The sequence below is a fragment of the Lutjanus erythropterus genome, chromosome 8, assembly GCF_056507025.1.
Source record: "Lutjanus erythropterus isolate fLutEry1 chromosome 8, fLutEry1.hap2, whole genome shotgun sequence".
Taxonomy (NCBI): Eukaryota; Metazoa; Chordata; class Actinopteri; order Lutjaniformes; family Lutjanidae; genus Lutjanus; species Lutjanus erythropterus.
The window spans coordinates 11385425-11411714 of NC_139324.1; the positions used below are offsets into that span (position 1 = coordinate 11385425).

Below are 26290 nucleotides of genomic sequence, written 5' to 3' on the forward strand. Positions count from 1 at the left end.
TATCAAGTGTGATATGTATCCACAAATGGTCCCAGACTGGAGCTTCGGATTTATTTCTACCATCTATCCTAGTGAACATGTGCTCATATGAAGCTGTTTTTGTCATTAAATTTGCTCATTCTTTGAAATCTATGGGTTCAGATGTAAAAGGATTGTCCTGGCAGCTGATACCAACCATGATAACCAAAAACCTTTCATTTGAACAAAAATATGTTGATTTTGAATGTTTGTGTTAAACTACAGGATAAAGTGGTTTGTTATAAGTTTAGAAAAATGTTCCTACTTCTCAAGCTAAATAAACTATTTCACTATTCTTGGATCAGTTGGAAAGTGTATTGTCACACAACTGAAATCTGACACCATGAAGTGTTTTTGTTTTGTTTTTTGTTTTTTACTTTTTTTTTTTTTTACTTTTTAGAGACAAATGGTTCTCACCAGATGGCAACATTACAATATATAGAATAAGTTACATTACTGTAAATTAAACTGGATAACAGTATGTAAATAAATTAAATTAATGCAGCAGTGATTCCAAAAACATCAAATATAAAAGTAAAGTACTGCATGACCTGTCAGTTCACTGTTCAATGACTATTTTTGATACTTTAATTACATTATTGCTGATAATGCTGAAATACTTTTACTTAAGTAAGGTTTTGAATGCAGGATTTTACTCGTAAAAAACAGTTTTTGTTAATAATTAAAGATATAAGTGATGTAAAGATATGTATTATTTTCATCATATTCTAACACGAATATATATCGCAATATTTTGTACACATAGTTAGAACAACAATCATTGTGTATCATTATTGTTATTGACAATAATACCTATAACAGTGTTTAATAATCATTTATAATTAGATACTATTTAATAATACATATTATATAATTACAAAAATAATGCCTGGCTATGTAGCCACTATATAGCAGCAGGAGTATAATACAATACTAATAAAATAAATAAATAATAATTGTGATATAATTTGATATAATATTAAATTTAATAAAATAATACATAAATGTGGGGGAAAATATATCTTAATATCTGTGCACAAAATAAATCAATAAATTAATCATAAAAATAATCCAGAATACCCATATAAAGTGTAAAATCTCCACTGCTGACTCCACATCAGTTGGTGGCAGTAATGTTCCTGTTCACTGTTGTTCTATCCAGCTGCACCTGAACTAAAGAAGAAGCCAAACATAATCCGTGACAGGGACCAGCCGGTTTAAGGCGAATATATGCAGATATTATGGTAGATAACGGGAGCTCTCACCACACACTATGACACACTTTCGAGGTCAGATACGGGGGCCACACTGGGGTCCTACCATGGACAACATGCTGATAGATTTCTGGCGCAGACATGACTGCCTTTTTAATTCCTCGGTTGATTCTTACTACGACAAGGACTTGAAGACAAAGCTGTGGAGCGAGTTCGCTTTATCCATCGGGAAGTCTGGTAAGCCTGCTGGATGAAAAGTGAAATACAAAAAAAAAAAAAAAAAAAAAGAATGTGTTGTTATTTGTGTCGCATTAAAAAATCTGCAGCAGTACGCACGGAAAAAGTAAAGGTATGAACCTAATTTATTCAACTTCATATCAATTGAATAGGACTTTGTTAGTTGGCATATCCTAATGTTAATTTTCACTTACAGTGTGCACTGTGCAGCAGATAAAAAAATACTTTGTCTCGAACCAGAAATAGAATATTTACAAGTGACGCTTGAAACGTAGTTTAGACCCGACCGATACTGGATTTTTGGAGCCAATACTGATACTGCTTTTAGGGAGTAAAAAATACTGACATTGATATTTGCCAATATTGTTTATATAGAATATAATATAGAATATATACATACATACACAATGTTCCCTCATAAGTGGTTCCCACTTGTGGCAAAGATAATGTAATGGAAGCAGGATATTTTACAGTTTAAAGGGACAGTTCACCCCAAAATCAGAAATACACATTTCTCCCCTGGTCTTTGTAGTGCCACTTTTCCATTTAGATTTTGTGTGTGTGTGTGTGTGTCTGTGTGTGTGTGTGTGTGTGTGTGTGTGTGTGTGAGAGAGAGAGAGAGAGAGAGAGAGAGAGAGAGAGAGAGAGAGAGAGAGAGTTGCAGAGTTGTGGAGATATTGGTTGTAGAGAAGTCTGCCTTCTTTCCAATATAATGGGACTAAATGGCACTCTGCTTTGCACCAAAAAAATATATTTTTTTTTAAATTGAAAAATTCAAAACCAGTGTCTCCTTTCAAAAATCATGACTCAAGATAATCCATAATTTATTTTCTACTTGAAAGAAAGTAAATCCTACATGAAACTGCTCACAACAAGGTCTGTGGATTATCTTGAGTAACCAGGTCATGATTTCTGGAAAGAGACACAAGTGTTGAATATTTCCTTTTTTTTTTTTTTATTATTATTTGTTTTTGTCCAAGTGCCATTTAGTCCCATTATATTGAAAAGAAGGCAGACATCTGTATGGTGGATATCTCCAAAACTGTGCAACTCACACCAAAACAATCTATATGGATGAACAGCACTACAGACTAGGGGAAAATAATCTGTTTGTTTTTTTTATTTGGGGGTGAACAGTCCCATTGACAGTAAACTTTCCAGTCCAAAATTATATCTGGGCACTGAAATAGTAAACTTTTACAGATATTTTTACTATTTTTAAATAACTATAAATATAAAAACAAAATATATATTAAACCTGAAGTAAAAAAAAAAAAAAAGATAAAGTATACACAGAATCTGCTTTATGTTCTCATTTAAAAAAATCATATTGGTACAATCAGACAACATAGCTATATGCTGACACAGATATAGACTGATATTGGTGTGATAAGCCAATATCAGTCCAGTATATCAGTCAACTGGCACAGGTGTGTTTCTTGGATTTGGGGACGTGGTGAAAAAAAATCTTATATCCACTTTTTCCTCAGACTGACTGTGTGAGCTAGCTAGCGGTTGGTATAGTAACCCCATTGACTGAAGATTTGAGTGACCTGTAGTCTTGCCTCAGTTGCGTTTATTGAAGATACAAAATAACAACACTGCTGTCCTCGTTAAAGACAAACGGATCAATTAAAAGAGTCATTATAAAGGGGAGAAAATTATTTGGAGCTAAATAAAAAAATCCCCAGATGCCGAGGCCAGGCGGCACCTATTCTAAGTCATATTTTCACCTTTTCCATGCAGTATCCGATGTTGAGAGAAGATCAAGATCACTCCGGACTCAGTACGGGAGGGTGTTATGGCATCCGGAGAAGGTCAGCACTGTCCAGCAGAAGATGCTTCGGGAGAAACTGGATTTCTTGAGGCCTTATATCGTTCGCAGGCGAGGTGACTCATATCTGGTAAGTTTGAAACAAATACAGAAAAGCCGGCAGATGCTTCCCTGCACATCTTAACTGCAGACTTATATGTTTCTGCTTGTACTTTTTGCAGGAGGAAAAGTTTGACGATCGGGAAGAGGGCGATGAGGAGCTGGAGACTGAAGGAAGCGTTGACCAGGAGATGGGGAGCTCGTTTGGAAGTCCGCTGGATGCTGGCATGACTGGGCAAGATCTGGATGATGAGTTCCAGTCTGTGGCCTCCGTCCACAACCCTGCTCCCCCACACTGTCCAAACCCACAACCTCAAGTTACAGACGTCATGTCTTTGAGCTGTCCTCACCGCCACAATGATGACGGCTCTCCAGATCAGCCCGACCAAGTGGCAAATGCATCCGAACATGACTTACTAAACCAGTTTGCAGAGGTTATGCTGGCAGACATGCGTCACATCAAAGACCCGATGGTGCTCATGAGGCTTCGGCGAGATATCACTGACCTGGTGTTCAAAGCAGTGGAGGAGGACGTGCAGAGACGGTGCGTTCGAGCGCCGTCCACGCCCAGGCTGGTGACGGAGAGCGTGACGTTACAGAGCTGCTCCAGGCCCCAGCAGGCATGTTCACAGATGAACCACTCCTGGAGGCAGAGGTTTTTGAGGAGAAAGAACAAAGGGTGTGAGATTGGAAGGAGGATGCAGAGATGGGAGGAGATGAAGCACATGAGGAGGATGTCCAGGAGCCAGTTACTGCAGCCTGTCCATCAAGGCCAAGCGCTGGAGGGGATGAGTGAAAACAGCTCGCAGGCCTCGGAGATCAAACGAGAGACAGAGCAACACATGGTCAAGATCGAGGAGGAGACACTTCCACTTTCTTGATATTTTAGATACAGAGTTACCACTATTTCTTCTGATTACAGACACTTCAGTTAGTAAGTGTAGGTTAGAAGGCATCAAAGCAGTTATTCAGCAGTAAGTGGTAACAGTAGAAAACAGATACTAATAACAGTCATGCAAATTTACCTTTTTGCCATCCAGACGTCCTGACATTTGTTACATATTAGCACTGAGTAGCACTTTGTAGGGGATTTCCACAATTAACCATAGTAACGCTAGTAAAAGATAGGGAACTCTTAGGACAAAGAGGTATCGGACAACTTAAAGGGATAGTTTGGACTATTTGAAGTGGGGTTGTATGAGGAACTTATCCGTAGTCAGTGCATTAACTACAGTAGATTTTTTTTTCAGCTTCAAATGGGGCGGGCCAGAAGAAGTCTGGGAATCGCTGCTCTGAAGCAACCAGACCACTCTGACAGAAATTTTACATTGCAGAACAGGTCTACCGCTGCCTCCATCGGTTAGGTTTTTTGTGTTATCGTGTCACTTTGGTGAATCCAAATGAGTCCTCTGAAACACCAAAGTCACACAAAAACAAAAACAAAAACAAAAAACAGACTAAGGCAGCAGTAGACCAACAACCTGTGTGTTCCACAAGGTAAAATAACTGATTTTGTCAAAGGAGTCAGGTGGCTTTGCAGAGAGCAACATCTAGCTTTTATAACGGCAGTTTTCCATTGGAAAAGGCTGCCCGATACCAAGGTAAAGCAGTGAAAATTTTAAATGTATTATTTTCGGGTTGCCTGGGGAAAATCCCTACTCCACTGACTGACCTCCTCTAGTTTTTGTACAAGTCTGTTGCCTTTAAACTGATCTTTTTTAGGTGTCTAAAATATATTTTGCTGCTGACCCTGTCCACAACAGTACATTGCTTAGCTACCTACTCCAGACTGGAATTGTGTCAACCACCATCTATTGTACATAATACACTGACTATGGATAAGTGCCTCATACAACTCTTCAAATAATCTGAACTATCCCTTTAAGGACTTTTCAAACATAAGATACCTAGTCTCTAATGAATCTATGCCTTTCAGAAGCTAATTCAGACCGACTGGTTCTTCTGTTATTTAACTTTTTGATGTCTTCCAGCCAGAAAACTCACAGCCTTACAAGTAACAAAGTTATGGATCATTCTGAGCAGTCAGCATCAGTGGACGCTGTGTGACCCAACTCACATACATGAGGCTCAGTGTATGTTTTGATGTTCTGCTCATATTAAAGAGAAGAAAAAACTTGTTTTCCTCTTATTGACCTCTGTGTTCTTTGTATTTATTGAACAGGTACTTGTGCAAGCTGAGAGCTTATTCTGTGGTCAATGTGTTTCCTTCTTTGAATGCTGTAATCAGTGCTGAACTGTACAGACGGCACTAGGGAGGAAAATAGTGACAGTTGCAGCCATTGGCCAGCAGATGGTGGTGTAATCAGATTCTCTCAGAGCTTCTGTTGCATTAATATAGATTGTTTGGATTACTGATTATATTACAAGTTTGATTTAAGGATGGGCAATGGTGAATTAAGATACACATCAGACCTGGAATCAACACTTTTCTCTTACTCTTTCGTGTATATTATTCACCATTCGCCGCTCCGTACTGCATAATTTAATAGTTAATTGACTCTTTCTCTTTTCATGACTTTATACAGTATGTAAAACTGAGATGTACATATCACACATATCATTCATGCTAGAATTGGAAAATAACAATCACCTTCACATTAGCATGGTTAATTGTAATTTATGTTGAGTGTAAAAAAGGAGACCAGCACTGGTGGAAATACAGTGTAAGGACTGTATTGCCCAGATATTATGCAGGATACTATTTAGCGAATTTACAAAACAAATTGGCATAGTACAGTGTGGTACATAATTAATTAATGAATTAATTAATTAAAGTCATAGTAATAAGAAAATAAAGTTGTATAAAATAAATAACAAAAAAGGTCCATAAATAAATAAAAGAAATAAAAGAAATTCAGTAGGGAATAAGAGCATAGAGCTTGGGGTTCTCTGTAAGGTTAAGATCCTCTGCTAACTTGCAAAGTTTGATTGTATTCTTTTTCTCCATATATTTCAGTGAAGAAAAGTAATGACACATTTTCTTGTGAAAAACAGAAATATTATGCAGGATCTTGTTTGCAGGAAGCTGGCATGCTCTCCCCGCCTTTCCGGTATATGGCCCAGCATGCCCACCAGAAGATTCCTTCATTAAACACAGGACACACTCCCTACACATTGTTTGCTAAAAAGCATAGTAGAAAAGCTTAACGATCTACCGTCTGGACATACCTTTTTTTTATTGTGCAATCTTATATACAGACACAAACCAATACAAACTTACAAGCACACAATGGGTACTGTGCATAACAGACAGCAAAGCAACAACCAAAGGAAAAGGATTTTACAGATCACTTCCACAAAATTTCTCCATGATAGCGTATGTTTTGGCAGCTTTCTTATTTCTAATGTCCTTGATTGTGGCAGCATAGCAGAGCAGTTCTTTTCTAAAGAGCACAATGTTTGGTTTAGAATTGGCCCATTTGCTTTTATGGATGTAAAATCTCCCCAAACTCAAGATCAACTGACAGAAAAAACACAAGTCTTTGTCTACAGTCCAGTCATCAAAATAAATTAAAATATGTTTTTTCCTGGAAACTGATTGTTCTTCCTGTTTTTTCTTGTACAAAATGCTGGATATCTTTCCAAAAAGTTCTACTGTACGTGCATTGATAGAATAAGTGAGCGATAGTTTCATCCTCAAGTCCACAGAAATTGCACAAATATTCAATGTCTGGATGTACTGTAAAGATGGAGCGCTGAATAAGTAACAAGATACACGAAGAAGACCAACTTCTGGTTGGGACTTCCAGTATGGAGTAGAGCTATGGCGGTTCCCCTGTCCGCCATCTTCCCTGCAGACGGGTCCCTCTCTCAACTATGCAAATTGCAGGTCTGCAGCAGATACTCTTGAAATTATTAGTCATCTTTATCTTTATTCAAGTTAAATCAGTTTTAACTTTGTAATCCAAAAGAAGACATTTGTCCACATTTCAAGAAATTCAAAATGATATTTTACTTTATATCAAATACATGTCATCACATTCAAACACTGTAATTATCGCACCACCAGTTACATTATACGCCTGTACAACAAAATACAATCCAACAGCTCTGCCATGAATTCTACTTTCAAGAAATCTGTAGTTTTTCAGTTTTGTTAAAATTGTCAGACAGGTAATAATTCTACTGTATTACACAGCTATGTTAAATATATAATAATATATAGTATAACATATAAACATATAACATATAACACCGTTGTTATGAAGAACAGAGCGTTGCTATGGATTCAGTTCTGATCATAGACTCTAGAGGAACAATACAACCATTGTTAAATCACTGAAATCATTTTAAAATTAATATTTTGTGAATTTTTGTCAAATTATTGATCATTTTTACCTCCAGATTTCTTTGTCAAGGACGAGGTTGTAAAAAAACATGACTGAGGCGGTGAATGAGTTCAGTTCTTTGTTTTTCTGAATGTTGGACCGAACCTTGTGCAGCCTAATGAGATACAAGGAAGGGAGAAAAACAGAGGCAGGTAGAAGTGGAAATGGTGGAAAAAAGATTCTGCAGTCAGTGTTTATTGATGGGGCAGTAAAGAAGTGCAAGAATGAAACATCAGCAGATTGTGATGAAATTGATTTGACAACAGTTAAAAAAAACACTGACTGCAGACTCAAACTTCTGACTTATGTCTGCAATCTGTCCTTCCAATCTGGTGTTTTTCCAGAAAAGATGAAATAAACATAATTAAACTTTTCAAAAATGGTGACCAATAAATAAATAAATAAATTGATAAGTGAGAATGAGTATTGATTTAGAACAAATAGATCTACATCCTTCAGATTGACTGAATTAACAGAAGAGATTACAGCAGCTAGAGATAAAAGCAGATAAATGCACAGTAGGGGTATTTATTGATTTAAAAAAATCATTCTGTACGATAGATCTGCTTCTCTCCAAGTTACAGATTTATGGAATCAGCAGAGCTGTATTTAAGAGGTTATAAAGACTTTAAGATAATTAGCAGTTATTTGTGCAGTTTGCTGGTAATAATTCTGAGTTTATGAGTGTTAAATGTGGAGTCCCACAGGAGTCTGTTTTGGCGCCCAAAACTATTTATTTTATATATTAATGAGATCTGTGTAATGCCCAAAATTTTACAGTATCTTCTGTTCGCAGGTGACACAAATATTTTTATTCTGGGTCTGATTTAAAGAAAGTTACTGATAATTTAGTTTGTGAAAAGGTCAAACTTAAGAGCTGGTTTGATAAAAGTAAATTATCCTTGAAAGGGAATAAAACAAAATTTATGGTTTTCAGTAACTGAAAAAAGGAAGATAATATCACTCTAGTAACAGATGGAGATTATATTGAGCAAGTAACTGAACATTAAACTTACTTGGAAATCTCATAGAATATAAACGACAAAAGTTTGTATTAAATAGTAAATATTGGAATTTTATAAAAAGTAAAGGACACTTAAGATTTTGTATTGTTCACTTATGCAATATCTTGGATACTACACAGAGGTGTGGGGTAACATATACACAGAAATTAGCAAAATAAACGAAATAAAATATTTATGTTAATGTATTTTAGTTGTGTTCATGTCACAAGTTTAAAACCTGCCAAAACAAAGTAGCTCACAATCACAATCACAAATACTTTATTGATCCTCAGGGGAGAAATTGGTCACATTACAGCTGCTCCCATTCAACAATACAAACATAAAGAAGCATAGAAAATGATTATATAAAAAATATAAACATTCTTCAACAATATTTAACGAGATAATATGACAATAACAATATATATTCAACAGAAAGTATGTCAGGAAATATGGGCCTTATTCTACAACAGATACCAACAATATATTCATATAAAAACAGCAATAAATGGAAAATATGAGAAGAAACACAAAATGAAACCTGCTGATCATCATCATCATCATCATCAGTGGTTATAATAAGAATCCAGGGGTGCAGTAATGAGGGGAACAGTGGAACTAAGTACCAAGGACCCCAACATCTGGAGGAGGATCTCAGAGCAGGTCAGACTGCAGCACTGACAGTCGTCTCCACTGGTTGTGATTGGTCTGTCAGTCAGTGCTGGATGAAGCTCTCCTCTCCACTCCACCTCCCAGTAACACGGCCCAGTCAGAGCCTCTCCACACACAAGCTGCTGCTGCTTCAACCTCTGCGGATCATCAGGACACAGCTGATCCTCTCAACACAAACTCCTTCATCATCAACCACTCTGACTGAGATCACCATGACTTCCATCTGATGAGAGAAGCAGACAGACAGCAGGAGTCATAAATCAGTGTTTAAAGAGACTCTTCTTCATCACATCCAGTATAAAGAGCAGCAGGACTTCAGTCGTGTTCAGAGCACAAGTGAAGCAGAGCTGCTTCCTTTCAGCTCTCATGTTAACATGTTGGAGTCAACATGCTGAGCTGGAAGCTTACAGACCATCAGGTCTGTTGACTCTGCAGATCAAGTACACAGTGGAAATAAACTGCTGAGAGTCCCTAAACTATAGCTGCACCCATTCATCCATTATTAATTCATTATTTGAGTCATCCTGCACTTTGAGAAACACTGATCAACATTTTTCACCATTTTCTGACATTTTATAGACAAAACAACTATTAATCGATTGATCGAGAAAATAATCAACCAAATTAATCAACTATGAAAGTAATCTTTAGTTGCAGTCCAACCCTCAAGGCATCATCACTGCAGAATAAGGAGGCTCCAAACCACTTTTTCATGTCTGAACAACAAAACACAAGACACATGGACAGATATATATATATTTATGATGTTAAAGGTCCTACATGTTCATACAAAGACTGAAGACAAATCATCAGCTGTGGTTCCTGGACTTCAGCAGGTTCTGGTCTGTACAAAAACCACATGGTTACTAAATGTAACCATGGTTCTATGAAATAAGAGCCAGTGATTTGCAGGCTTCAGTCAGACTGATCTGAGATCTGTGACAAAGATGAACTGATCAGTTGTTTAGTGTTGAAACAAACACTTTGAGATCCTGAAGCCTGTCACTGCTCTCCTCTCACTGCTTCACTGAGGAAAACAGGAAATGCTGGGTCTTTACTTTGATGCAAACTTTGTTTACTTCAATACTGCTGAAACCAGCATGGACTGACTCCGCCTCTCTACTGACCTCACAGTCTCCACAAGATCACACAGCAGCTTCACATCTGAATTCTTCAGGTTGTTGAATCTCAGGTCCAGTTCTGTCAGATGGGAGGGGTTGGACTTCAGAGCTGAGGCCAGAAAAGCACAGCTGATCTCTGACAAACTGCAGAGCTTCAATCTGAATAAAGAATAAATTATGTAAGTTTAGAAGACAATGTTCCTGCTTGAAATCATTCAGTGTTTAATAATGTGTTCAGATCTGAAGAAGGTTTAGAAATTAGAAGTTTAGAAAATGTAAACTCTAACTGAAGGATCATCACTCAGTAAGGAAGTGAAGTGCAGCTGATACCCTGATGTAGTATAATATGACACTGACACAGTCAATGGCAGGACTCAAAATTCACTTTTGTCCTCAGTGTCCCACAACTGTCCTGAATTCTACTTTCAACTGTCCCACACTTTACAACCATCATCCCAAAGTCAAGTTCTGTTTTTCATTGTGAAATTGTTGCTCATTAAACATTTCCTTCAGACAACAGGTTGGACACAGTGACATCAGTTTTAACAGTGCAGTTATTTAGACTCTTTGATACACCACACATTAGATGACATGTAAGAACACATGTATTGATAATGACCAATATGGTGCAGCTCAGTCAGCACGTGTCACTTTTATGACACAGATATTATGACAAAGCAGCCCTGAATGACACTGCATATTGACATTTTTAGTGTTCAGTTTTCATGACCATTTATACACAGAGACAAATGTTACAGACCTCACTTTGCTTACCAAGAGAGCAACATGTGGACAAAATATTCATCTTTATCAACACATATCTGCATATGAAAGCAAAGTCTGTAGACATATGAGAAAGCATGGGATCTAGATGTGTTGTGAGTAGGGCTGTGTATTGGTAAGAGTCTGCTAATATGATATGTATCATGATACACAGGTTACCATTCGATATATTACCTTACATTGTCATCCTGTAAGGAAGGTGATATATGTTTTTTTTAATCTGTTTAATCTGATTTTAGGAGAACTGTCATAATATGAAGAACAGACCACTATACGCATTAAAATTTGAGTTGACAATACTAATAATATCCTGATACTCAATATTTTAGATATTGTCTGACACCACGACTTCTGAGACTGTGTCAATAGACTCAGCTGTGTGTGTGTGTGTGTGTGTGTGTGTGTGTGTGTGTGTGTGTGTGTGTGTGTGTGTGTGTGTGTGTGTGTGTGTGTGTGTGTGTGTGTGTGTGTGTGTCCTGACGTCAAGTTCCTGTATAAAAAGTCATTCCTGAATATTTATTAAACTTGTTAAACTTTTTAAAAAATGACTCACATGTAAGAAAAGAAAAAAGATTTAATTTGGCAGCACATTGAAGGATAAACCCTACAGTTTCCTTAATAATATGAATCCAACTTGAGTTCAGACTAAATTCACAGATAAACTGTTCACACTGACAAACTTAAAAAAAAAATAGCTGATGTGATTTGTGCTCAGACAAACCCAGAAAACAAAAGAACTGAAGAAAATTTAAAACTTCTCTTGTGGATTTAATTTTGGTAGATATACACTGTATAAGAGCAAAATACATGAACTGACCTCAGAGTCTTCAGTCTACAGTGTGGACTCTCCAGTCCAGCTGACAGAAGCTTCACTCCTGAATCCTTCAGGTCTCTGTTGAAGCTCAGGTCCAGTTCTGTCAGATGGGAGGGGTTGGACTTCAGAGCTGAGACCAGAGAAGCACAGCTGATCTCTGACAATCTGCAGTCCCACAATCTGAATAAAGAATAAATGATGAAGATAAAAATCCATTTATAATCCAATCAGATGTGTTGAGGTTTTAAATGTGCAGCTCAACAGTACTATGTCCAAATCAATGAACTTTTCTCTAAAATGAGCAGAGTGACTTTGTCATTGTGTTATTGTGGATCGTCATAATGTCAGCCTTCTGCACACGTCATCCAAATGTCAGCACAACATTTACACACAAGACTTTCATCCTCTTCTCTTTTTTTAATTCATAACAATCATGTATTTCTGACTTTGGAAATACTAGTACAGTGTCTGTTCAAAACCTGCCTGTTCTCAATGGGCTGATTGTTTGGCCTCTGCTGTTGGACACTGCGGCTTTCTGGACAACTGATCATTATTCAATTCATCTATCAGCTGATGTATTGTTAATTCCAGAGAGGATTTTTATTACTCAATTACTATAGAGTAACAATTAAAGTTACGGTAGATAGTAAGTCTAAAAACGGTCGATTGCTGAGTCTCATTTGAGTTAGGTTTCCTTTTTGTGCCCTGAGCCCCCCTACCAGACAAGCAGCACACACTTCATGCACATGAGCAACAGTTTATGGAGGAAATCATGAACGAGCACAGACCGACAGACATTAGCTGTGTGTAATAAAACAGACACCTGACAGTAAAAACACACAGACAGAGGAGAGAAACTGCATTTCAAAACATAAAGATTCAGTGAGGATACTTAAGTATTGAGAGCTGAACATAAGAGAGCTGTCTCTCTGCTCTCCTACACACATGAGCTCAGTATCACAGCACTCGCTTGTTGGAGGGGGACAGAGAGGAGGCTCGCCACGGTTTGGCCGTGGTCGGCACAATGTGACCTCAGCCCACTTGGAGACAAGTTAGGCTCGCTTTGTTGCCACTCCAGAGCCAATCCATGCCAGTTGCAGCTTGCTGCGATTAAGTGGTCATGACAATTCAACTCAGCGGCAACATGGTTTGACTTGGTGCAGCCAAAAATGCCAGTGCAAAAGCATGGTATCTATAATTGTGTATCAGCACTCACCTGAGAAGTTGATTCTTTCCTTTACATCCCTCCTCTCTATACTCTCATGACATGACTTTGAAATACATTTGTCCTCTGGTCAGCAGTCAACATGGACAGACAGACTAATTATATCTTACTGTAAATAGTGAAGTCAGCTCCTCCATGGTGCTGCTGCACACAGGGTTACAAGCAAACATGAAGATAAATCAACCTTTTAATCCCAGCAGTTTAAAAAGGGAACGCTGAGCTCTCATCTGGTTGGTCATTGCATCTGTAATTATTATGTGAATCTTGCTGCAAAGGGGCTGAGTGGCAGGAGTAAAAATAAATTCACTTCTTCATCTGAAAAATTTAAAAAACAAATGCTGAGCTATGATTTCTTCTTTGCCGCTGCTGCAGAGAGTTGAAATGCAGGAGTGAAAGTAAATCTTTTTAACTCCAAAAGTTTGAAACATATACTATGAGCTCTCCTCCTGCGAGTAAAGTAGCCAGCATCATAGTGACTCCAGTGTTTTTTTCCTCCAGAAGCTCTACTCTGCCACAATTCCTCCTCTGCTGAGCTCCCCAGGTGTGAGCAGTTGTCTGTTGGGTTTGTGTCTCATCTCCGCCCAGTCATCTGGGCACTCGGCAAAGCTCTGTGATACATGTGAATGAAGGTGAAGTCAAAAGTAACCGAGTGAGCTGCCAACTGCCGGGTTGCTCATTAGACTTTTTTCCCTTTTACTACAATCCCATTTAATAGAGATTTTTCCTGCAGTAGTTTCCCCTCACTAACTCAGGGTCTCACTGAAAGAATGCTCACGCACAGCTGCAAAAATGGAACAGCCAATAGGAGTCCCCCAGGTCTGAGAAGACCTGTGATTGGTTTAAGTCTACTGTCACAGGCCAGAGGAAGGGAGGTAGAGAGAGGGGGAATGACATGCAGCAAATGGGCCACAGGCGGAAATCGAACCTGCGACCGCTGCAGAGGATCAACAGCCTCAGTACATGGGACAAATGCTCTACCAACTGAGCTATGGGAGCAGCCCCAATCTGTCAATATTTTCTTCAGTCATCTAATCATTATCATTTCCACACCAGGTCAAATATTGGACCTCAGTTTCCAAGTGTTGCCTATTATTAATTTTTGTGTCTTTATTTGATAGACCTACAGTCTCTGTCATACATGGTCTTTAAATAAAGACAAACTAACTCATTATTTTGAGAAAGCGTCTCATCATAATGACTTACAGGGTTTTAATTTTTTTTCCATCATGAGCAGAAATGTGTTGAACTTATTTTTTTTTTTATGTCTCACATGTAAGAAAAAAGATAAATGTTGATTTAATTTGGCAGCACATTGAAGGATAAACCCTACAGTTTCCTTAATAACATGAATCCAACTTTAGTTCAGACTAAATTCACAGATAAACTGTTCACACTGACAAGCTTAAAAAAAAATAGCTGATGTGATTTGTGCTCAGACAAACCCAGAAAACAAAAGAACTGAAGGAAATTTAAAACTTCTCTTGTGGATTTAATTTTGGTAGATATACACTGTATAAGAGCAAAATACATGAACTGACCTCAGAGTCTTCAGTCTACAGTGTGGACTCTCCAGTCCAGCTGACAGAAGCTTCACTCCTGAATCCTTCAGGTCGTTTCCACTCAGGTCCAGTTCTGTCAGATGGGAGGGGTTGGACTTCAGAGCTGAGGCCAGAGAAGCACAGCTGATCTCTGACAATCTGCACTTCCACAATCTGAATAAAGAATAAATGATGAAGATAAAAATCCATTTATAATCCAATCAGATGTGTTGAGGTTTTAAATGTGCAGCTCAACAGTACTATGTCCAAATCAATGAACTTTTCTCTAAAATGAGCAGAGTGACTTTGTCATTGTGTTATTGTGGATCGTCATAATGTCAGCCTTATGCACACGTCATCCAAATGTCAGCACAACATTTACACAACATTTATATATATATATATATACATATATATATATATATATATATATATATATATATATATATATATATATATATATATATATATATATATATATATATATATACAAATATACATATTTTCTTCAGTCATCTAATCATTATCATTTCCACACCACGTCAAATATTGGACCTAAGTGGTGCTGTGACATATAGACTTATTTTGATTATTAATTTTTGTGCCATTATTTGATAAAGCTAAAGTGTAGCAACCTCGAAGAACAAAGAGTCGTTGAGAGGCAGAGGCCAGGCCTTCGACTTCGTTTGATGCGCTTAACAGAAAAAAATCACTGAAATACGAAATAATACGTTTAACTCTTTATTAACGAAAAAGAACAATCAGCTTATGATACTGTGCAGAAACTCATAATCAAAGTGATCACAGTGATCAAAGAAAATAGCAGTTAACAAAAATACAGCGACCCCGCACACCCTCTCTCTCTATCTATCTATCTCTCTCTCTCTCTCTCTCTCTCTCTAGACACACAAAAAAAAGGTGAGCAGGTGCATATATTAACCAAAATCCCTGCCCATATCCACATGACCTACATACTCCCTCATCAACAGGATCACACAAAGCCTAAACAATAACAAACACCAATATTTAAACCAACACACCTAGAAAATCCCTTCAAATTCATTCATGGCTCCTACATACAGTATCTCACAAAAGTGAGTACACCCCTCACGTTTCTGCAAATATTTAATTATATCTTTTCATGGGACAACACTGAAGAAACGACACTTTGATACAATGTAAAGTAGTCAGTGTACAGCTTGTATAACAGTGTAAATTTACTGTCCCCTCAAAATAACTCAACACACAGCCATTAATGTCTAAACCACTGGCAACAAAAGTGAGTACACCCCTAGGTGAAAATGTCCAAATTGGGCCCAATTAGCCATTTTCCCTCCCCAGTGTCATGTGACTTGTTAGTGTTACAAGGTCTCAGGTGTGAATGGGGAGCAGGTGTGTTAAATTTGGTGTTATCGCTCTCACACTCTCTCATACTGGTCACTGGAAGTTAAACATGGCACCTCATGGCATCTGAAAAAAAGAATTGTTGCTCTACATAAAGATGGCCTCGGGTATGAGAAGATTGCCAACACCCTGAAACTGAGCTGCATCACAGTGGCCAAGACCATACAGCGGTTTAACAGGGTAGGTTCCACTCAGAACAGGCCTCACCATGGTCAACCAAAGAAGCTGAGTGCATGTGCTCAGCGTCATATCCAGAGGTTGTCTTTGGAAAATAGACATATGAGTGCTGCCAGCATTGCTGCAGAGGTTGAAGGGGTGGGGGGTCAGTCTGTCAGTGCTCAGACCATACGCCACACACTGCATCATATTGGTCTGCATGGCTGTCGTCCCAGAAAGAAGCCTCTTCTAAAGATGATGCACATGAAAGCCCGCAAACAGTTTGCTAAAGACAAGCAGACTAAGGACATGGATTACTGGAACCATGTCCTGTGGTCTGATGAGACCAAGATAAACCTATTTGGTTCAGATGGTGTCAAGCGTGTGTGGCGGCAACCAGGTGAGGAGTACAAAGACAAGTGTGTCTTGCCTACAGTCAAGCATGGTGGTGGGAGTGTCATAGTGTGGGGCTGCATGAGTGCTGCCAGCACTGGGGAGCTACAGTTCATTGAGGGAACCAAGAATGCCAACATATACTGTGACATACTGAAACAGAGCATGATCCCCTCCCTTCGGAAACTGGGCCGCAGGCCAGTATTCCAACATGTTAACGACCCCAAACACACCTCAAAGACGACCACTGCCTTGCTAAAGAAGCTGAGGGTAAAGGTGATGGACTGACCAAGCATGTCTCCAGACCTAAACCCTATTGAGCATCTGTGGGGCATCTTCAAACAGAAGGTGGAGGAGGGCAAGGTCTCTAACATCCACCAGCCCTGTGATGTCATCATGGAGGAGTGGAAGAGGATTCCAGTGGCAACCTGTGAAGCTTCGGTGAACTCCACGTCCAAGAGGGTTAAGGAAGTGCTGGAAAATAATGGTGGCCACACAAAATATTGACACTTTGGGCCTAATTTGGACATTTTCACCTAGGGATGTACTCACTTTTGTTGCCAGTGGTTTAGACATTAATGGCTGTGTGTTGAGTTATTTTGAGGGGACAGTAAATTTACACTGTTATACAAGCTGTACACTGACTACTTTACATTGTATCAACGTGTCGTTTCTTCAGTGTTGTCCCATGAAAAGATATAAAAAGTAAGCAAGTACAAGCAAAGTACATGAACTGACCTCAGAGTCTTCAGTCTACAGTGTGGACTCTCCAATCCAGCTGACAGAAGCTTCACTCCTGAATCCTTCAGCTTGTTGTTGCTCAGGTCCAGTTCTGTCAGATGGGAGGGGTTGGACTTCAGAGCTGAGACCAGAGAAGCACAGCTGATCTCTGACAATCTGCAGTTCCTTAATCTGAATAAAGAATAAATGATGAAGATAAAAATCCATTTATAATCCAATCAGATGTGTTGAGGTTTTAAATGTGCAGCTCAACAGTACTATGTCCAAATCAATGAACTTTTCTCTAAAATGAGCAGAGTGACTTTGTCATTGTGTTATTGTGGATCGTCATAATGTCAGCCTTCTGCACACGTCATCCAAATGTCAGCACATTTACACACCTATTCATGTCAACACACATTAATAACATGCTGCTGATCTCAGACCAGTCTGGAATAATCAGCAAATTATACATGTTGGTACTTTGACTTTCATTCATTCATTCTCTTTCTTCTAATTCATAACAATCATGTATCATTTGATTCAAATACAAAGAGAAATGTATTCTGTAGGATTTTAAAATGCTCCACATGAAATAAGACTTTATTAAATAAATCATCATTGAATGAAATACAAAACTTGACAAAGGTCTTTAACAGCTGTCCCAGCATTTCTGTTGCTCTCATTTATCTCTCATTCATCACCACTATCATCTTCATCAACACACAGCTGACTGACTGTGAGCTTCATCCTCATCATCTTTAGAACTGAGCAGACTGACATGAATGTTGTTTTCACCTTAAATGGAAGCTGCTACCTTATTATTTATGCTCCTGTTTACTGGTCGACTCACAACACAAAGTGACATCATTTTCTGACAGGAAGCATCATCACATGTCGCCTGTCATTGGTCACACATCAGACACCATACTTCAAACACCTGACTTTGGAAATATGTTTCACACTCTGTCTCTGTGCTGTGAGGTTTACGCTGTATGATTTTTTTTGATGTCTCACATGTAAGAAAAAAGATAAATGTTGATTTAATTTGGCAGCACATTGAAGGATAAACCCTACAGTTTCCTTAATAACATGAATCCAACTTGAGTTCAGACTAAATTCACAGATAAACTGTTCACACTGACAAACTTAAAAAAATAGCTGATGTGATTTGTGCTCAGACAAACCCAGAAAACAAAAGAACTGAAGGAAATGTAAAACTTTTCTTGTGGATTTAATTTTGGTAGATATACACTGTATAAGAGCAAAATACATGAACTGACCTCAGAGTCTTCAGTCTACAGTGTGGACTCTCCAGTCCAGCTGACAGAAGCTTCACTCCTGAATCCTTCAGGTCGTTTCCTCTCAGGTCCAGTTCTGTCAGATGGGAGGGGTTGGACTTCAGAGCTGAGACCACGACTTCACAGTGAGTCTCTGAGAGTCCACAGGCATAAAATCTGTGATGACAGAGAATATGAAAGTTAAAGAATAATAAAATCTGACACTTTCTGATAAAAACAGACTGTTTGCATCACAAAGCACATGAACATGACCGTCTGTAGCTCAGCTGGTCAGGCACTGATCACAAGGTTTGTGGTTTGAAACTTGAGCTCCTTCTGTCACCATGTCAAAGTTTTCCTGAGCAACGTAATCGAACACAAACTGCTGTTTTTGACTAAATATGAATTAATTCATGAATCAGTGCAGTGTTTCTTCTAGCACTGCCTTGAGGAGCTGCTCAGACAGTCATGTTTCTCTCCTCTGTGTTTCACCGAGGGCAGAGCAGAGATGGAGAGGAGCAGAGAGACAGACAGGTGAAGTAAGCTCACAGACCTGCTGTGGTGCACACGCGTGTGCTGTCCAACCTACAGACAGCACTGCTGCCCATCTTTCTACATCAACTTTGCACAAGCTATAAATAGAAGAAAACAGTTGGAATTAGAAAGCAGAGACTTTTTTTCTCCCTCATTCAGAGACAGAGATGGAAGGAGGGAGAGAGACAAAGAGAAAAGAGAGAAAGAAAAAGAGAGAGTCACCTGATTTTTTTTTCATATTCTAGAGATATTGACATTCAAACTGTAGTGAAAGGTGTCATGTTGTTGCTATGACGTCCATATGAACATAAATTAAGGGTGTAACGATTCACTCATGCATTCGATTCAGACTTAAATGTGTAACATAAGAGTGCATCGGTTCAGACAGCCTGTATTGGTATAAAGCTGAACATGAATGGGGAAAAAAAATCAGTGCAGCACTAGCGTATAGAGCCACATCATTGGGACATGCATATGTTGCATTTTTGGCATTAAGTCACTGCCACTGAACCTTTCCTCCATTTTCTCTCTGCCCCCATCTCTGCCTGTACTGCTCTCACTGGATGCCTGCTGCCTTGCTCACACAAAACAAGCACTCCCTCTTCTGTGTCTCCTCTTTGTTTCCTCAAAACAGACTGCGCTTAAAAGAGCGACAGAAGTGACACTGTAATGCGCAAGTGTAGAATAAGCTTGTGTTTTATAAGAAAGATGAGAAACACTGCTGCAAATTATTTATGCGAAACATGTCTGACAGCTGAGTACAGAGTCACAAGTCTGATCCACAGAGAAGTCATGTCACTGTGAGAGCAGGTAACATGGAGCATCACTGTTCCTCCACACTAATCAAAACCACAACACTCTTCATATGAAACAGAGCAGCAGATCATCTTACTGGAAAAATACTAATATTTTAAACAGTTTTAAAGTTTGTTCACAGACTGTCAGGCTGCAGTATATCATTTACACATCAGACTCATAATAAGATGTTAACATCGCTGTAATGTCTCCTCTCTGTCTCTACTGTTTCTATATTTAGTAAAACTATCAGGATTTCTTTTAGTAGCTAACAGCACTCTACAAATGTAGCATTAATTGAATCAAAATGTAAAGATTCACTCATTGCATTATCTTGTATTGCATCGTATTTTATCGTGACAGAGCTGAATCGAATCAAAAGTTTTCTAAGATATATCGTATCATTGAACATGTATCCAGATATGAATTGAATCGTTCTCAGTCAGTGAGATACACACCCCTACCATCAACTGATAATTTTACTGTGTATTTTTGCTGAGAACTGTGAGCTTCACATAGAAAGACGTCTCTGCAGCTGTGTAGCGCACACACACACACACCCCAACACTTACACACTTACCGAGCCTTTCTGCAGTTCCTCACAGCTGGAATCAGTCTCCGTTGTCCCTCCAATGATGTGTTGTACTTCTCCAAGTCCAACTCATCCAGAACCTCCTCTGACATCTGAAGCATGTAGGCCAGAGCTGAGCAGTGGATCTCACAGAGTTTCTTCTCTGATCTGTTCTCTGACTTCAGGAACTCTTGGATCTCCTGATGTACTGAGTGGTTGTTCATCTCCGTCAGACAGTGGAAGATGTTGATGCTTCTGTCAGGAGAGATCTCATCAGTGTTCATCTCCTTCAGGTTGTTGATGGCTCTCTGGATGATTTCTGGACTGTTGTCTGTCCGACCCAGTAGGCCTCCTAAGAGTTTCTGGTTGGACTCCAGAGAGAGGCCATGAAGGAAGCGGACAAACAGGTCCAGGTGACCATTTTTACTGTCGAGGCATTTCTCCATGGCTCTCTCCAGAAAGTCATCCAGGGTTAAATCAACATGTTTTTCTCCCAGGAAGTGCTCCAGTACCTGTGTGTTCCTGTTGGTGTAACAATGGAACATGTAGACTGCAGCCAGAAACTCCTGAACACTCAGATGAACAAAGCAGTAGACTGTTTTCTGGAAGATCACACTCTCTCTTTTGAAGATCTCTGTACAAACTCCTGAGTACACCGAGGCCTCTGTAACATCCAGACCACATCGCTCCAGGTCTTCTTGGTAGAACATAATGTTTCCTTCCTCCAGATGTTCAAACGCCAGCCTCCCCAGCTTCAGAAGAACTTCCCTGTCAGCCTCCGTCAGCTCCTGTGGACTCGTCTCATGGCCCTCATCGTACTTCTTCTTCTTCCTCTTTGTCTGAACCAGCAGGAAGTGTGAGTACAGGTCAGTCAGGGTCTTGGGCAGCTCTCCTCTCTGCTCTGTAGTCAACATGTGCTCCAGAACTGTAGCAGTGATCCAGCAGAAGACTGGGATCAGACACATGATGTGGAGGCTCCTGGATGTCTTGATGTGTGAGATGATTCTGCTGGACAGATCTTCATCACTGGACCTCCTCGTGAAGTACTCCTCCTTCTGGGCATCAGTGAACCCTCGTACTTCTGTTACCCTGTCAACACATGAAGGAGGGATCTGATTGGCCGCTGCAGGTCTGGAAGTTATCCAGACCAGAGCCAAGGGAAGCAGATTCCCCCTGATGAGGTTTGTCAGCAGCACATTAACAGATGACTTCTGTGTGACATCAGACACAACCTCACTGTTGTTGAAATCCAGTGAAAGTCTGCTTTCATCCAGGCCGTCAAAGATGAACACAAGTTTACAGACAGCCAGCTTCTCTGCTGTGACCTTCTGTAATGTTGGATGGGAAACATGGAGCAGCCTGAGAAGACTGTACTGCTCATCTTTGATCAAGTTCAGCTCCCTGAACGAGAGCGGAATCAGCAGACTGACATCTTGGTTTTCCAAACCCTCTGCCCAGTCCAGAGTGAACTTCTGCACTGAGAAGGTTTTTCCAACGCCAGCGACGCCGTTGGTCAGAATGACTCTGATGCGTCTCTGTTGGTCAGGTAAGGCTTTAAAGATGTCCTGGCACTTGATTGGAGTCTCATGGAGGGTCTTCTTCTTGGACATTGTCTCCAGCTGTCTCACCTCATGTTGGGTATTAACCTCTTCACTCTGTCCCTCTGTGATGTAGAGCTCAGTGTAGATCCTGTTGAGGAGGGTTTCACTTCCTGTTTCATCACTTCCTTCAGTCACATGTTCACATCTACTCCTCAGACTGATCTTATGTTCATCTGAAACCTCCTGCAGACCACCATCCACTAAAAAAGACAAAAAGCTGTGAGACAAAACAAAGACAATCTGTTGGTATTTTCATTATCAATAAAAAAAACAATGTAAGAATATATAAAGAAGTAACGGTTATAAAGTTCAGTTTCAAGGAAACATCAGATATTCTCCCTTTTTCTCTGATTTCCTCTGACTGTGTGTTAAGTTAGGGATGAATGATATTGATGTTTTTTCAGCTGATACCAGGAGACTGATAATTTGCGATTCATGGCCAGTACTGATAAGATAATTGATGCTTTCATATTTTTGTATTTTAAAAAGAAGTTTATAACCTGTAGTTTGTCCACATCTGAAGATAAAAAAAGAGATTAAGGCTCAGATAAATACATCAATTTCACAAAACTTTTATATAGCATTTTGCCAAAGAACTCAAATTAAATGTTTAAACATCATCTGTTAAGTCAGATACTATTTTAACTGATATTTATCGGCTAATTAGGGATAGGCGATATTGGCAAAATTTTTTAGCCCAATAATTTCTGGCATTTAGCTGATAACGATAAATATGACAATAAAATAATGCTAATCGCACTTGCATGTTTCTGACTCTTAATCAGTTACCCTATTGCAATCTGTGAGGAGAGCACCACAAACATTGTTCTAAAATAATACTTACCAATCATCAGTCAAACATACATCGCAGGTATGGCTGTCTTGGAGAAACACTTTTGAGATGGTAAACTATATCTCAGGTCCAATTTGTTTATCATTCGTTTGAACCCCACCTTTTCCAGTGTGGAGTGGCAGCATATCTTTTGTGAGGTAATTAGGGATGCACGTGATTAGTCGACTACATGATTAAACCTCCCCATCCATGCTAGTCGACAGCAGCCCCTCTTGCCCAGCGTGTATGAACCGATCACCCTGGCAACTCCAGATGTTTATATCAGCAAAGTCGGACAGATAAATGTAGACTGTGAAAGAATAAGGTGATATATATTCACTCGACTGGAGAAACATCTGACCACATTAAGCACAGACACAGACATAAACCTGCAAGCAGAGCTGCTGCTGCTAACACTGCTAATGTTAGCCACACTGTGTGTCAGTCTGGCAGCTAACATTAGCTCTGGATCCTTTACCTGCAGACACTGTGACCCTCTTCAGTCTGAAAAGGTGAAGTGTTTATTGAGTTGTTGTCATGTTTTGTACATTCATGTGTAAGGCTTGTATTGCACAGCACAAAGTAGCGCGCATTTCAGCAGCATTTAGAGTACAATTTGGCGATTGTAGACTGTGATTAACGGCTTCAAATGGCTCTTAATACACAGCATTTTTTGGGATAGTGTTTAATATTAGAAATTAATAAATTCTGCTCAATTTTAACTGCTTTCTGAATGTTTTCTTAGGGCTAGACTAGTCGACTAGTCTAAATTAAATTTTGCGTTTAATCAAGTTTGGTAAAGTTGGAAAGATATTCACAGATTCGGACTTCCGGCATCAATTACTCATTAGTGATACGTTGTCAAAACATAAACGAGGCCTCTTTCCCATCGTTGTAAGGTAGACAATGTGCTACAAGCCCAGTTTTATCAAAAGTAGCTGTCTTTCAAGCTGCAGAAATAACACTGGTGTCTATGAGCAACCGGCTGTGAGATGAGTGGATAGGGACCGTCTGTAAATTGCAAAACCGCTACAGCAGTGAAGAGAGCTCGCACTTTCAATTTTCGAGCGTCAAATGAGGACCAGTGCTTTTTTTCTGCAGCTGCAGCTGGTGTCTGGGGAGAATTAAATGGAATAAAAAAGGCATGGATGTGAGGACCGAGTGCTGATGGAGCTTTAGCTCCACCTGAAACCAGGTAAAAGAAAAAAGAAAAAAAAAGACATCTTTTGATGAGCGTCAAATGAAGCCTGCAGTGCGTTTTGGCCTTGACTGTGAGCTTTGGACTGAAAAGTTGAGGATACACAATGTGATGAGTCGCACTCTAGGAAATCAGTGTTTTTGCTGCCGAATTGTGTTTCTAGTGGTGCGTCTCTGTGTGATCGGCCCCTTAAGGACAGAGGATATCGTTTGCTGTATACACTGTGAAGCTTTTTTGATTGATGTTGTAGGGATGAATAAATAAAACCAATTGGATTTGACTTTGTTAAACTTTGTTGTTCTTGTTCTGCTGTATGTCTGTTAGTGTGTAAGTTCACTGAGAGAAAGAGTCAAATTTCTTGTATGTGTTGACGATTGGCCAATAAATCTGATTCTGATACACAAAGCTGTCGCTATGACAACAGAGGATGCATCAAATATGGATGCTGCTGCAAAGAAGCAACAAATTCTAAAACGTGGATGCTTCACACAGGTCTTCAACCCAGCTGCAGCACAGAAGATCTCTACAATCAGACCCGCTGGGGTCAGACACAGATGGCCATATGGATGAATCTGTAACCATTTGAAGATTATTCTTTCAGATTTTGAATCTTTACAGTAACTTCACCATTAGAGCAAAGATATATGAATAATTTATTCAAGCTTAAATTATGAAATGGAGGTTCTCAGGTGTTTTGTTAAAGAAATAAAATATGATCCATCTTAGTTTGTCTGCACTAATAGTTCTGCATCATGAATATAAATCTTTTAGCATTTTATCTGATCATTAATGAATCATCTTCTATCACGTCAGTTTACAGTAAAAACAGTCTCTTACTTTGAGTCTGAGGGTCCAGGTTCATTACTGAAGTCTGGAGGATGACCTTTGGACCAGTCACTCTTCAGAGACAGACAGCTGGACACCGGAGACTCTGCTCTCTGTCTGTTGGACGGAACTCTGCAAACACCAACATGTTTTTATTCACATCACATGAATCCTTGATGAATCCTCTGATCAACGTCATTTATGAAGCTCTGAATACGCAAACTGCTGCTGCTGTTGATAATCAGGAGTTTTAACAGTTTGCATTAGTCCTCTTAGATTAGATTACAACTTTTCTAGCTGATTGACAGCTGTCACAGATACTAAGAAGAAGACGACACAAATTATTTCTATTTGTGTCACAGATTTGACTACTAGGTACATTTAGAAACTTTGTTATTAAATACAGATTCAAAAGTAATTTCCATCATATTTTAAAGACATGTAGTCCTGAAAAAAATGCAGACATGCCCACAGCATGGGCACAGGAAGTAAGTGTGTTCAGGGGTTTTATAATATGCGTGCATAGTTAGGTCATCTAAGTTCTTGCCTATATCCTGAGACCAAACAGATCTTAAACAGTGGTTGTGGAGGACTGCAGCTCAAACAGGTTCCTGTACAATGTTGAAATATTACCTTTGAGACATGGGTCGGACTCTAATAAAGAGTCTATAGGAGATGCAGGCAGCATGGGTAGGAAACCGGGGTAACACCTTCATATAAAGTCCCTGACCTGAAGGCGTCTCAAATGGTGAGCTCTAGGGATGCCAAATCTGTTGATAAGTTGCTCAAAAGAGGCAAATATGTTTTCTATCTACAGGTCTTTAACAGAAGCATTGCCCTGATTTAGCCACAATTGGAACGCATTGTCCTGCAAGGATGGTGGAAAAAGTGGATTAGCATGGAGGGGGGTCGTAAGGGGAAGTTGCTGGAGGCCATAGTGGCAGATAAGTTGCTTCCAAATTTTAATACTGTTAGACACAACAATGTTCTTGTTCTGTGTGGGGATTCTATCTGTGAATGACAAGCATAACAAGGCAGCTAAGGAAGATGGAGCAGAGGAAACAGATTCTATATGAAGCCAAGCAGGAGCTGGGTCTAGAGATTTTGATTTAACCCAGTACAAAATTGAGTGG

The 26290-nt window shown here is 39.2% G+C and overlaps 2 protein-coding genes and 1 pseudogene across 3 annotated transcripts in view; 2 read left to right on the forward strand and 1 right to left on the reverse strand.

Moving 5' to 3' along the window:
• Positions 1 to 26290, forward strand: part of ddx18 (DEAD (Asp-Glu-Ala-Asp) box polypeptide 18) — a 45219-nt gene that overhangs the window by 6872 nt on the left and 12057 nt on the right. The gene's annotated exons all lie outside the window — the stretch shown is intronic.
• LOC146322514 (uncharacterized) lies at positions 1177 to 4465 on the forward strand. Its single transcript, XM_084723981.1, has 3 exons — positions 1177 to 1469; positions 3216 to 3373; positions 3465 to 4465. Exons 1-3 carry the CDS (start codon positions 1292 to 1294, stop codon positions 4221 to 4223), a joined length of 1095 nt encoding a protein of 364 aa, XP_084580107.1. The 5' UTR covers positions 1177 to 1291; the 3' UTR covers positions 4224 to 4465.
• LOC146322515 (protein NLRC3-like) lies at positions 10513 to 22573 on the reverse strand (annotated as a pseudogene). The gene is made up of 6 exons (XR_014771299.1): positions 20711 to 22573; positions 18805 to 18978; positions 17540 to 17713; positions 14849 to 15022; positions 12089 to 12265; positions 10513 to 10647 (listed from the first exon to the last, which is right to left on the reverse strand). The product of XR_014771299.1 is annotated as a protein NLRC3-like (transcript).